Source organism: Indicator indicator, chromosome 35 (assembly GCF_027791375.1).
Source record: "Indicator indicator isolate 239-I01 chromosome 35, UM_Iind_1.1, whole genome shotgun sequence".
Classification (NCBI taxonomy): Eukaryota; Metazoa; Chordata; class Aves; order Piciformes; family Indicatoridae; genus Indicator; species Indicator indicator.
In genome coordinates this window covers 4,814,559-4,827,424 of record NC_072044.1, presented here as the reverse complement: position 1 = coordinate 4,827,424, position 12,866 = coordinate 4,814,559, and the positions used below count along the sequence as shown (strand labels likewise).

Here is a 12,866-nt window from a genome sequence, read left to right as displayed (position 1 = left end):
TGTTATTTATAAACACAGCTACAAAGCAGTTTTATCTCTTAGATCTCTGACATCTATGCCATCCAGTTGGTTTGGCAATACACAGTTTCACTGAACCAAATTAGATTTGATTTCAACTTGACAGTCATTTATTGCATATAAAGCTATCTTATTATCACTAATTACAGAAGGAAGATAACACACATGAGAGCTGCTGATAGTGGAGTAAGACAAGAGCCTTCTGCTAGGAAAAAGAACATTTGCCTGTGGTGTGAGGCAGCTGAAGGAAGACCAGCACCAGAAGCAGAGAATTTGTTATTTTAGCAGACATACACAACATGAAAATCAGTGTCAAAACCAACCGAAAGATAACTGCCCCACAAATCCTTCAGGTGCAAACACCCAGGCTCAACCTTGTATTGTGCCAATCCCATCCTGTCACTAGAGCAAGCCCAGAGTACAACTGGAGAGATGCAAGGGTTACCAAGGGCATGGAGAAGCTGAAGAGCACAGAGGGACATCAATCTGTGGATTCTATCAAACATACATCAACTACTGCAGACCTCTGAAGTTTTCTGATCCTCCAAGGCATTTTAGTAATCAAAACTTGGCAAGTCTGGAGAGAAGAAGACTGAGAGGGGATCTAAGCAATGTCTATCAATATCTGAGGGCTGATGGTCAGGAAGGAAGGGACAGGGACAGCCTCTGCTTGTTCATGCCCTGTGATAGGACAAGGGGCAATGAATGGAAACTGCAGCACAGGAGGTTCCTCTCAACATAAGGAACTTCTTCACTGTGAGGGTCCCAGAGCCCTGCAGCAGGCTTCCCAGAGAGGTTGTGGAGTCTCCTCTGGAGACTTTCCAGCCCTGTCTGGATGTGTTCCTGTGTACCTGTGCTGGATTCTATGGTCCTGCTCTGGTGGGGGTTGGACTTGATGATCTCTAGAGTTCCCTTCCAACCCCTAACATCTGTGCTCCTGAAACTGGAAGTGAGATGACAACAGCTCAAGATGACAAATTACCTAGAGGCTGGTCAATCCCCAAGCAGTGGGACATGCTTTCCCATCACTTTTGGTTTTAAGCACAGGGCTATGACTGGTGTCCAGTGGCCACAGTACCAGAAGCGATGAAAGCAGCAAAGAAAATCTCTGACATTCTTTTGTGAAGTTCTGCTAGCCAATGAATATTCATGGCCCCAGGATGAGAAACATGACTGGGCACAGTAAGGGCAAGGTTTGAAGTGTCATACTTCAGCAGCACAAATCCAGCTTCAAACTGAACCAATCAGTTTCACCATCTGTCAAAGTCTGGAGTTTGCTCTGTGCACGAAGAGAGACAGAAGGACAGGCAACCAAACCAGGAGAGGTCACACTGTGGTGATGACACACAGCACCTTTGGGCCATGCTGCTAGAGGGAGAACTGTAAGCTCCTAAGTGCTTTGCTTAAACTGAGAGAGTAAATGAAAAGAAAGAGGCTGCCTGGCTGCTTAGCTAAGGAGTAAGCTGAGGCTGCAACGGCCCCAAGGCCATGCACTGCCCTCAGCCAGGACCCTGCAGTGAGGATCTGCAGAGGACAAGGAACAGGGACAAACTGAACAAGAGCAAGACTTCAGCTCACACAGGCCTGTTCCTGAGCTTGACAATGCGCTCAGGGCTGTGCATGGCAGATGAGCTGCTGGCAGACTGTCAGTAAAGCCAGAGGAGGGGAGGACAGGAGACTGTCCCCAGGCACAGAGTCTGCTGCCTGGGGGAGAAGCCCTGAGGAGGGCCTGCATCCTTCTGGGGCACAACAGGAGGAACAGGATTCCTACACCTGTGCCTGCAGCTTCCAGTTCATGCTCAGTCTTAAAGAAACAGACAGGAAGCTCCCCAGGCCAGATACAGCCTTGGCACCCACTGCTAGAATGCAGCCTCCAGAGAGGACAGAAGCTGGTCCCCTCCTTTTAGGAAAGCAAATGAAGAAGTTGCTCTGTGTCCTCTCACAGAAATACCTCACTGACAGCACTGTGTCCCAAAAGATGCTGCTCCAGAATCACCTGCTGAGCCCCATGCCTCTGCTGCTCAGTGCTGGCTGCTGTACCTTTGGGGACATTCTCTCCTTTTTGGCTCCAGCAAAGCACTGCTTATTGACTGCAGCAGCAGAAGTGAAGGGCTCCAGCCCACACAAGCTTCCACAAGAGGCATCTTCTGCACCCTGCAGTGCTGAAGTTTACCACTACTGCCTGAACACTGCCCACACCAGAACACTTTGCTGGGACCTCAGCTTTACAAAGAGCAGCTTTGGAAACCCCATTACTAAACACAGGGCTTGCAGTAGATGGCTTTCAGTGTGCCAGGCAGCTGGGTCCCTCAGCCAGAAACAAAACCCTAACAGCCTTCAAATGTTTAACTTTTAGCAAGGAGAAAGTCACTGAAAGAACTTCTGCTGAGACTGAGGAATTGTTTAGCAGGAAGCAACCCTTGATTTCCTCTGGCTTGAGCCATTTGTGGGCAGGCAGAGCTGAGCTAAACACAGGCTAATGCATCACATCAGATTATTATAAAGCCACTTCTGACTTCAGACACCCTCAGCTGCACATCCCATTTATCACCAACTGCTTCCTATGGCAGTGGTCAGTTACAGGCACACAACCATCTACCATCTGGAGGAATTACAGCACGTGGAGTAAGCAGACTGCCACTGCTTCACTCTGAAGGCACAAACAGCTCCTTCTGGAGCATCTCAACTACTCCAGGTTGATGTAACTTTGAACAACATTTATCATTTTACACTACAGGTGTGGGCAGCTCCTCAGTTACTACACAAGCTTCACTCAGTGTATTATTCACTCCACAAAAGAAGGCCTTCTTCACTCAGTGTATTATTTACTCCACAAAAGCCTGCACACATTGGAAGCATAACTCACTCAGATCAGTGATGTTCACTCCAAGGAGAGGTGTTTGGAAAGCTCTGCCTACACCTCGGCCAGGCAGCAGCACCACAAGAGGGAGCTTTGTCCTGCCAAGCTGCGGCTGCAAAAGCTGCTGACCCACATCAGGAGCTCTGCTGTGGGTAAGAGCACTCACAAGGCAGCTCTGCAGGGCCACTGCCCCTCACTTTGTGTCTGGGAAATCTGTGAGCCTCACCACCTCCATCCACTGGGCACTGTCAAGGTCCTCAAGAGCAACTGAGTTGGGTTTTCCCCTCTAAAAAAAAAGTTTAAGGGGAAGACTTTTCATGTGCTCTCAACAAGCACACAAAGCACTAAAATTAAGGATATACAAAAAGCAGGAAAACCTGAACTTCCAAAAAAAACCAGAGGAGGTTTTACAGCACCCAGACTCTTCCCCTGAAATGATTTTGCTGCTTTCTGTTGCGCATAGAGGATTGCTAGAGACCTGCAAGAGACCTGAAAAATCCTTTGCCCAGGCTGGGGTGAGGGAGAGTTTGTGAGCCAGACCCAGCTGAACTAACCCCAAGACCAGGTCATGCAAAAATGAGACTGACATCAGTGTCCAGCTGCTCTGCAGGCTTTACAGAGCAGGAGGCACACTCATATAATGCAAGCTACAAATGGCCAGGAGAACTATTTCTATACTATTTCTCTATTCCTCCTTCCAGATGTGTCAGAGGGATGGCAGCAGCTTCATCAGCTGCTAAAACTCGCATCTCATTCAACCTCGCCCTCTAATTAAAATCTAACCACCCCCACCCTCATGAATTCAAGTGAACAAGGAATCAGCAGTGTCACTGGGAAGCTGTTTTACAAGTTAGTTAGCTTCCACTTTCCCTTTTCCCTCATCTCCCTTTTAACCAAATGTCTCATTTGTTTACTGGCCAAGAAGCTGCTCAGGAAGGCCTCCTGGAAGTGACATTTCAAGACACTTTTTAATAACTAAATATCTTTTTGCTCCTCTTTTCAGGAGCAGCTTTTCAGCCCTTCAAAGATTTTCCTCAGGCTTTTCTTTTTCTTCCTGAAGTCTCTCCCTTTTTTTCCCCCAACATCTTTTGAAAACTGCAAGCAGCATTTCAGTTGCAATCTCCCCAGTGCCAGCCACACAAAGAGACGTCACTTCCATTCTTTTGCCAGACAGCTTCTCATAGTAAGGTCCCAAAGAACATCCCAGCACTCCCTGCCAGACAAACACAAACTCATTCACTTAACTATAGCAATTCACTGCTTCCCAGGATGCCCACCCTGCTAGCCTGACCTACATTCTTTGTTCCCAGATCTATCATCTTGCCTTTGCAAAGGTGTTTCATGATTGCTGCCTCCAAGAGGGAGGCAGGCTCGGTGACTCAAGAGATCCCTTTTGGTCTCATGGTTTTATGATTCTGTTAAAAACAGGCTCAGGAGAAACTCAGATGGCAGAATCTATGCAGAACTGGTGAGTGCTGCCATTTATGGCCCCATCAGTTTGTCCACAAAGCTTCCTCCTGAACGGGAGCTAATCCCTCTCTGACCCTGTTAGGAGGCTAACATTAGTGGGGACTCCATCAGCTAACCCAGTTTGTGCTGATGCAGTCCTTGCCTGGCCACTCTGAGTGCAGGTGACAAGAACACTGGACTGCTGCTTGCTAGGAAGGGAGCCTGGGTGCAGTAGCACAGTCTACGTGCCCAGCTCCTCAATAACACATCCTTGGAGGAGTATTTCTCATCTGAGGCAAAACTGAGCTCTCTTATGTATTGAGGAGACCACAAATAAAACCACAAATCCTGGCTAAGAACCTCAGCCAAAGAGAAGCTTGTGATGGGAATCACCTCTTTAGATCCCAGTGTTTCTGTGCCAGCTCCAGCTTGGAGGGAAGTAGAAGCTCAGGTACACTGGAGATGATTCTCAAGAGTTACAGCTCCCTGGGCCACAAAGGCAGAGGATGGAAACTATAGATAGTGTTTGACCGTCAACACGCAGTGGGCAGCAGGGTTTGCAGGCAGAGATACCCGTCTGGTCTATACCAGACTGGTCTCCATGGAGGCCACTGCATGCAAGGACCAGATATGGAGGCTCTGGCAGCACCAGGCAAGAATCAGCAGGGTACCAGCAGCACTGCAGGCGCAGCTGGAGAGCCATGGGGCATTGGGTCAGTGCACTGGCAGTGAATCTAAGATCTCACTTCAGAGGCATTGACCTAGACCTTGGAGCAGAGCCTAGAGCCAGACTTAGCTGTCAGTGTCCAAGAGCAGCACTGCCATCTTCAGACACAGCACTGTACAGTGTGGATGGACCTCTGGTGTGATCCTGCAGAACACTCCCAGGAGGTGCAGAGTGCAGAATGTTTCTGGAGCTCTTTGCAGTCTGTACCCTCTCTAGATGTGCAACCAACAGCTGTCAAACCTGGATTTCAATGCCAGTAACTCAGATTAAGCAAGGACCTGAACATAAGAGCCAGCCCTGAACAGAAGTAGAGCAGCTACAGACAATGATACTGACTCCAGAGCAGCAGCCATGGAGCCTCAGCTGACCAGAGCTCTGCTCTGCCCAGGGGCTTCTCCTGTGACTTCCACCATCTGCTCCCTGGGCAGCAGCTGCCCCAGCCTTTGCCACCACCCTGCATGCAGTCACTCAGGTTCATTGTCACTTGCAAGGCTCCTTCCAGCAGAGGGAATTTCCTTAGCCACGTCCTGTGATACTGGAAAGTCTCCATGGCTTTTAAAAACACTCAACATGGTCTCCTAAACATGTGCACAGCACTGCCCCCAGCAGCTCCCAGACAGCCCAGTAATGTGGGCTTGGGAGAAAGAACATCCCAATGGATCTACGGGCATCAGTGAGCCCCACTGGTGGGCAGCTTCAGTTTCAACACCAGGGAAGTGAATTGTGCTTAGTCTGAAACTGCTTCTCTCAAGTTAAATGAAAAACCTCAAAACCTCCCCAAATCTGCATCTACCATGGCCCCCCACATAGAGAGTTCCACAGTAAACTGTTTTGTCTTAAATCTTCAATGAGCTTTAGAGAGCAAGTGTTGAAAACCCCTCACAGGAAGAGACTGAGTCAAGAAGACGAAGTTCTCACTGCTCTTTAAGCACACTCCAATGTTCCAGTGTTTCTCCAGTGCAGGAATCACCCTGCTGGAGCCCACAGCAGTGCTCTATGTGGCAGTATTAGTAACATAATATTCCTTTTTCCTATTTTTCTGATAATTAAAGATCAGAGATCAATAATTAACCTACTCTGAATTTACTCAGTATCACCAAACAACCTCTGTATTGGGCACTGCAAATCCTCCACACGGAGTAAGAACTTCCTGATGAGTTTTGGTGACTGATCTACTTTTCTCCACCAGAATTTGATAGCACATAAGCAGGAAGCTCAGCACCCAAACATCTCTTCCCCAAACCTGCCTATTCTTGATCTCCAAGGGCCAGAAATGGGCAAATCCACTTACAGAATGCTCTGTGTTGGAAGGGCCCTCCAAAGCTCATCCAGTTCAACCCCCTGCAGTCAGCAGGGACATCCTCCACTAGATAGGTTGCCCAGAGCCCTGTCCAGCCTCACCTTGAATAGCTCCAGGGATGGGCCCCAAGCACATCCCTGGACGACGTGTTGCAGTGTTCCAGCAGCCTCCTGGTGCAGAACTTCTTCCTCACATCCAATCTGAATCTGCTGTACTCTAGTTTGAAGCCATTGTCCCTGGTCCTGTCCCTCCAGGTAGCCCCTTCAGGTACTGGAAGGTTGTTATTAGGTCTCCCCAGAGCCTTCTCTTCTCCAGGCTGTCCTTTGGGTGTTTTCCCCAGCAGTGGATCCCCTTCCAGGCCCCATAATCACTTTGCAGTGAACCTGGCTGATGCTGAGCAGGAACCAGCAGCTCCAGTGCTTCTCACCAAGCCTGACACACAACACAGCACCTGTGATTTGCTCCTCATGAGGCTCACTATCAGACTGTAATGGAGTTACCTTTCTGTTTTCTTTTTGATAAAATCAACTGACTGAGCCTCTGTGTATTATCAAATCAGAGGGATCACCATGATCAGCTTCCTGCTCAGGTCAAAGTATAAAAATCTTCTGCAGTAATTCCTGGTTTAGTCCTGGAATGTTTTACAGCTCCAGCATGGGGAGATTGCCAGAGCCTCAACAAAGTTGCTCCAAAAGTTAATTGGTTTTAGTCCTGAGTTTAATGAAGAGGTTTTGGGTTGCTTTGTGTTTACATTGTCTTCATAAAAATGAAAATAAAACAAGCAAGCAGCTGGAACAGACACTGATTGAATCAAAGATGCTCCTGAAAACTCATCCCTGGAGCAGCAGCTTCATCCTCAGAAGCCAGCCCTGCACCTTTGGGTTTCACCACTCAAGCTTTGCCAGGGTTGCATTGTTCAAAATTTGTTCTTCCATGTGGAGAACTTTCTTGATACTTCTCCCTCCCCTCTCCAGCTGACAATCTTCTTAACATTCTGGAGCCTGTGCAGCCTTCTGAATGCAGCATTTTCTGCTCTCAAATTACCTCAGAGTAAAATCCTATTTCTCACCCAGATCCTCTACAGTTGCCTTCAGCAGTTCAGCCAAAGCATTCACTCTACCCTTACACTGATCTCCTCCAGGATCCACAGTTCTGTCCCCACAGCCCTCCCTCCTCTAAGACTGATCTTTGCTCCTTTGTTCTTAAATGCAAAACCTCAGATGGAGTCCTACTTGATTACTGTTTCATAACATCCATTGTTTATTAGGCAAGCAGGATCCCTCTGACAATGAGCTGTCCCTGTAACCTGCCAGCTACATGGAACCATTTCTTTCGTTCTTCTGGACTCTTAATGAAAATCAGACACCCTTGGCTTGAGACCCTAAAAGATCATTAGAATCATAGCCCTCGTTATTAACTCTCATTGATAGCTGAAATTATTTGCAGTTCCTTCAGCATGGTATCAGTTCTGCACAATAACAATTACCATAGTTAGAACATTGAGGCATACTCCTAGATCTCAGACCATGACAACACAACTGCCTTCACCCAGCCTCCCAGAGCACAGCAACACCAATCTGGCAATGCCACTTCTTGTACAACCAGACTGGAGCTCCTGCTCAGGGCTGTACCAATCGTTCTTGCACCCTGCACTGAGAAGTGTTCAACAGCTCTTGCACCCATAAAGAATTTAAATCCTTGAGGAAGTGAATTCCTCCTATCCTCTTCAAAGTTTCCCCTTATTCCAGGTTGTACTGAAAAATGTGAACCAACAATGCAGAGATCTCCAGGGTCAATTCCTTCAAGCTTACAGCTTTCTGATCTTAAAAGGCTGAGTTTTATCAGGGCAGAATTCAGGAGGCCTTAACAGCACATCTCCATATTCACAGTATTTTAAAGCACTGAAACTGGGTCTGCATTTTCTCCATGGCCAGGCAATCACAACCTTGCTAGTCCATTGTACAATACTGCAGGTTTGGAAGCAGATTCACATGGAAAACAAGGCTTAAGGAATGGTTGCTGGCTGCTTCTTCATGGCAACAAAACAACCACACAATGAACTGGGAGGAAGAGTCCATTCCCAAGAACAGCATCACATGCTCAGCCTTGTACCTTTTATTCTTTCTTTGACTGTGTGCTGCCACTAAATTACTATTAATTACTTTAACTATTGCTTGACAATGGTATCAGTGCTCAATGTCCTCAATAACTTGCAGAGCTACCACAAAATCTTCCAGGATTATCAGGCCACCACTTGACAGCCCAAGCTCTTTACTAAACCACTGCTGAAAAGAAGAAATCGTAACGAAGGCTATTTTCAGTTCCTAGAAGAAAATTCCAGGACCTGATGGATTGCAAACCAGCTGCACCACTCTGCTCTCCTGTGCCTGGCTCCCCACCTGCAGCTCAGCAGCACAGAGCCCAACCACCTCAGTTTGGGTAGCACCACAGCTACAAGGAACAAGCACCACTGGTCAAGCCCCGCACCTCATCTGAACACCCTGCTGCCAGTGGGGCTGTCTGCTTCTGCTGGAGCTGCTGGCAGACAGCCTTGGCTTGGCTGTCCACAAAAAGCAGTGCCAGTGAATATGGGCATTGTTGCACCCTCCACAAGACAGTCACTGCAGAATCCCAGAACCATCCAAACAAGAGCAAACCAAGTCAGCACTGCTGCCTGGAACAAACTGAACTGGAACAAGGAGGAAAAAAGCTTCTTGTGAGTGCTCAACTAGAAGTTGCTATGCAGAAATTGCACCTCCAGTTATATCCCTGGACCTTCTTTCACCCCATGACCACGCAATGACCGCCCAATGCCTACAGCACATTAGATAACTCCATACCCCCTTGCAAAACAGTTCACTGTCCTTAAACCCTGCCACACAAGCAACGCTATCACAGATGTGCTCTTCTCCAAGGTCTCCCAGTGCCCAGCTAGTGTTAGCAAAAAGATACCAGAGAAAAGGATGACCTTGGTCCTTCAAAGAGAGCTCATTGCTTGGTGGTCTGCTGCTGAAACGTCAAAGCTAGCTTAGGAGTAAGGACTTCTTCAAGAGCCAACTGTGAAGCTCCTCTTGGGCTCCAACAGCCTCATAGCACATTATCACAGCTCTGACACAAAAGCACAAACTCATCTGCTGATCATCACTCAGCAGAGTTCAAGCTAAAATCATGCAAGCCCAGCACCCAAATTTGCCATTCCCTGCCGGGCACAGCTCCTGGCAGCACTGCTGCCTGCTCACCAGCACGTACCCAGGCCAGGGGCACAGGCAGGCGCTGCCCTTGGCTGCAGGCAGATTTCCCTGTCCCTAAACAATGCCCTCGATGGAACATGCAGAGCGTTGTGAAAGGGCTGCTGCAGTTTGCAGCTCAGGGCACCACAAGCCCCTCAACCACACCGAGCAGAACAATCAGGGAATGCTCACTGCGGCTCTGGCTTTCAGGAACTACGTCAACTTGAAGGCTTTTTCTGGTGGATCTGGAAGAGCTCCCTCTATGCTCTAGGCCAGCGAACGAGCAGCCACCTCGCACCAGTCAGCCAAGTAATTATCTAGGGGAGATAAGAGCCAGGGCAGCTAAGCTCCCTGAAAGCCAGGCTCCATACAACTGTTAGGTGTTCAGCCCTCAGCAGCTCCAACTATTTTCATCCCACTTCTAAATCCATCCAGCGAAGCATCACAAACACAGGGCAGGTATTGGCTCCTTAGCTGAGGGCATGCTGCAGACACAGCTGGGCTGAGGGATTCATTCCTTGGGAGAGCTATTCACTTCTGAGTCTCTAACAGATAGCACAACTCCCATGAAGCCTTTATTAAAGGGTTTGTTTTGGTTTTTAACAAGCAGCCAAGAAACAGAGATGAGATAAAAAAAAAAAAACACAAGAGAAAAAAACCCAAACAAATAAAAAAACCTTCATCAAACTTGTGTTCTGCTCACAGCTGCTGAGATGCTGCTGACAATAGAGAAGCCAGAGAGATTACTCTACTCAAAAACGTTACATAAGTTCCATGGTGGCTGTATAATGAAAACCATCTCAAGCCCCTTAACTATGGCAGCATTTGGCTACGCTGCATGGAAAGAGGCACTGCCACATTTATTCTACCTAGATACACATTCAAGAGTGTCCTTCTGTGAAGAGCCTCCACAGCACTGCACAGCAGGACTCTTCCTCCAGAGCTCTTCCTCTCCGATGAGATCCACTCTGCCACAAGCATTTCTATCCTCTCAGTAACACAGCCAGGGACTTCTCTTTTAATTTGGAAGGAAAAGGAAGATTACCAACAGGAGTCCCAGCAACAATCAAAACACAACTGAGGAGCATGTGTTTCTGAAGATGATTTCTCTGAACTCCAAGGCTCTCTCACAAAACTTCAGGCAGCAGAAATGTTTTGTCAGCATCAGCTCTTGCTGGATGGGATTTAAGGCTCTCAGTTGCTGTTTTGTGTTCTAGTTGTTGCCGTCACATTAACTACCTCAAGCCAGCTGCACCACCCCAGACTTGCACCACCCTCTACTTAGTGAAACACCAATTCACTCAAAATAAAGGTGGATCACACAAGCTTGCTCTTGAGATTTTCAGCCCCAGCAGCCCCTCTCTCCCCAGCAGTGCTGTTGGTTGTCTCTTTAAATGAACTAACAATTCAGACTACACAAACTAAGGCTCTAAGGTCTCTAGTCATTCGTCAGGAAATTGAGTCGACCAACAAAAGGAAAACCAAATTCACAGCCCAGTTTTGAGCTTACTGCACCATAGGTCGTGATGATGATGATGAAGATGAAGGCTTATTACTCTTCCCACTGTGTGTTGCATTCTAAAATGGTGGCCATGTCTGTCTAGGATTCGGCTCGCAAAGCCACCAGCCAAACTCATTGCTGCAGAGTTTGGTGTTGTTCAACTTGAAGGAACAGTTACCTGTGTTAAACCCGGGCCAGACCGCGGGCAGGGCCGGGAAAGGCCGCCGGCGAGCCAGGGGCGGCCGAGGAGAGGTCCCCACAGCCCTCCACCACCACAATGCCAACATGGAGGGCAACACCCAGGCAGCTGCCTCCTCCGGGGCTCGGCACGGGGACCGTTCGCCCCCCGCAGCCGCGTCAGGCCCGGGGATCTGGCCAACTTGTAACTTTTGGGGGCCGAGCAACAGGGGCAAGAGGGAGGCCGGGCCCGGCAATTGGGGAGCGCGGAGCGGCCGGGCAGCCGCTCCCCCATCGCACCCTCGGCCACTCCGGCGACTTTCGTGCCAGGCAACTCCGGCACTTGGGAGCGACTTTGCGGGAAGGGACGGGAGAGGACGGGAGGACAGCCGCCCCCCCCAGACTCGCGCCCCCGGCCCGGGGCCGCTGAAACTTCAGAGCGGCGGAGGGGGCGGCCCCGCCGGCCCTCCCCGGCCGGCCCCACCTGCCCGGGGGTCACCTGCGCGCCCGAGGACAGCGGAGCGGCCGCCGGCCTGAGTGGGGGCGGGAGAAGGGGCGGGTGGTCGGCGGTGCGGGCCGGGCCGGGCCGGCACACAAAGGCCGTTCCCCGGCGGCGCCATGCGGGCACTCACCGGCGGCGGCCGCACCTTGCAGATGCCGGTCTGCTCGGCGATGGGCCGGATCTTGTGGATGAAGGCGAAGGGGTCGGCGAACTCCTCCCAGCTGGGCTCGAAGACGGGGCACTCGGGCGGGGGCAGGAACTCGGCCATGGCCCGGGCCAAGGGCCGCTCGCCGCCGCTCCGCCGCTCTCTGAACAATCCAACAGCCACTGGGCCGCCGAGCGCCTCTGAACGGGACGTGCACCTCCGCCGGGAGGGGGGGGCTGGGGAGTGGGGGGGGCAAGGAGCTCGAGAGCGAGAGAAAAAGAGTCCGCCCCGGCCTGGGCGGGGGGAGGGGGCGCGGCCGCCCCGCCCCGTCACGCGCCTTTGTGAGGGGGCGTCGGGGCCGGACCCCCGGGAAGGGCTCGGTGCCACCGGGGCTGCCCACGGGCAATGCTCTCCCACCTGCCTAGGCGGCTGCTGGGGAGGTGGACACAGCGGGAGAGCCGTTGGCACTTGCCCCTACTGAGGGCCGAGGCCGGGTCCGGTCAGCGCCACCTCGGCCCCCGCGCCGCCCTCAGGCTGTTGCCCGTGCTCGGCACTGAGCGCGGCCTCGAGAGCGCTGCTCGTTGTGGCTACCCGAGCGCTCTCCCGGCTCACCGCTGCTGGGCCAGGCCCCAGCCCCTCAGCTCCCCTCTCTCGGCCCAGCACACGGCCGCCTTTGTGCACGGCCCCTCGCCCCGGGCCTCAGGCTCGCCTGGCCCCTCTCGTGGCCGCTCCCCCCAGCACTGCTGGTTCGGGAGGCCCCCTCGATCCTACGATCACATACTCCGTGCCCTTCACTCTGGGCAATACCACTTCTCAGCACAGCTACCCCCGCTCCGGGGGCCGCTCTCTCCGCACTGACTGGGCCGGGCGGATGCGGCGGAGCTCGGGACCGTTAAACCGCCCCGCGTCGGCGAACGGCACATGGAGCTGCGGCCCCTCTGCAGCTCTGTTTACATG

The 12,866-nt window shown here is 51.0% G+C and overlaps 1 protein-coding gene across 1 annotated transcript in view; it reads right to left on the bottom strand.

Moving 5' to 3' along the window:
- KDM5B (lysine demethylase 5B) overlaps positions 1 to 12,032 on the bottom strand; it is a 71,149-nt gene extending 59,117 nt beyond the window's left edge. The window contains exon 1 of the mRNA XM_054395847.1: positions 11,895 to 12,032. Within this exon, the coding sequence (XP_054251822.1) occupies positions 11,895 to 12,032 (138 nt within the window). The remainder of the gene's footprint in view (positions 1 to 11,894) is intronic.
- Between the last annotated feature and the right edge of the window lie 834 nt (positions 12,033 to 12,866).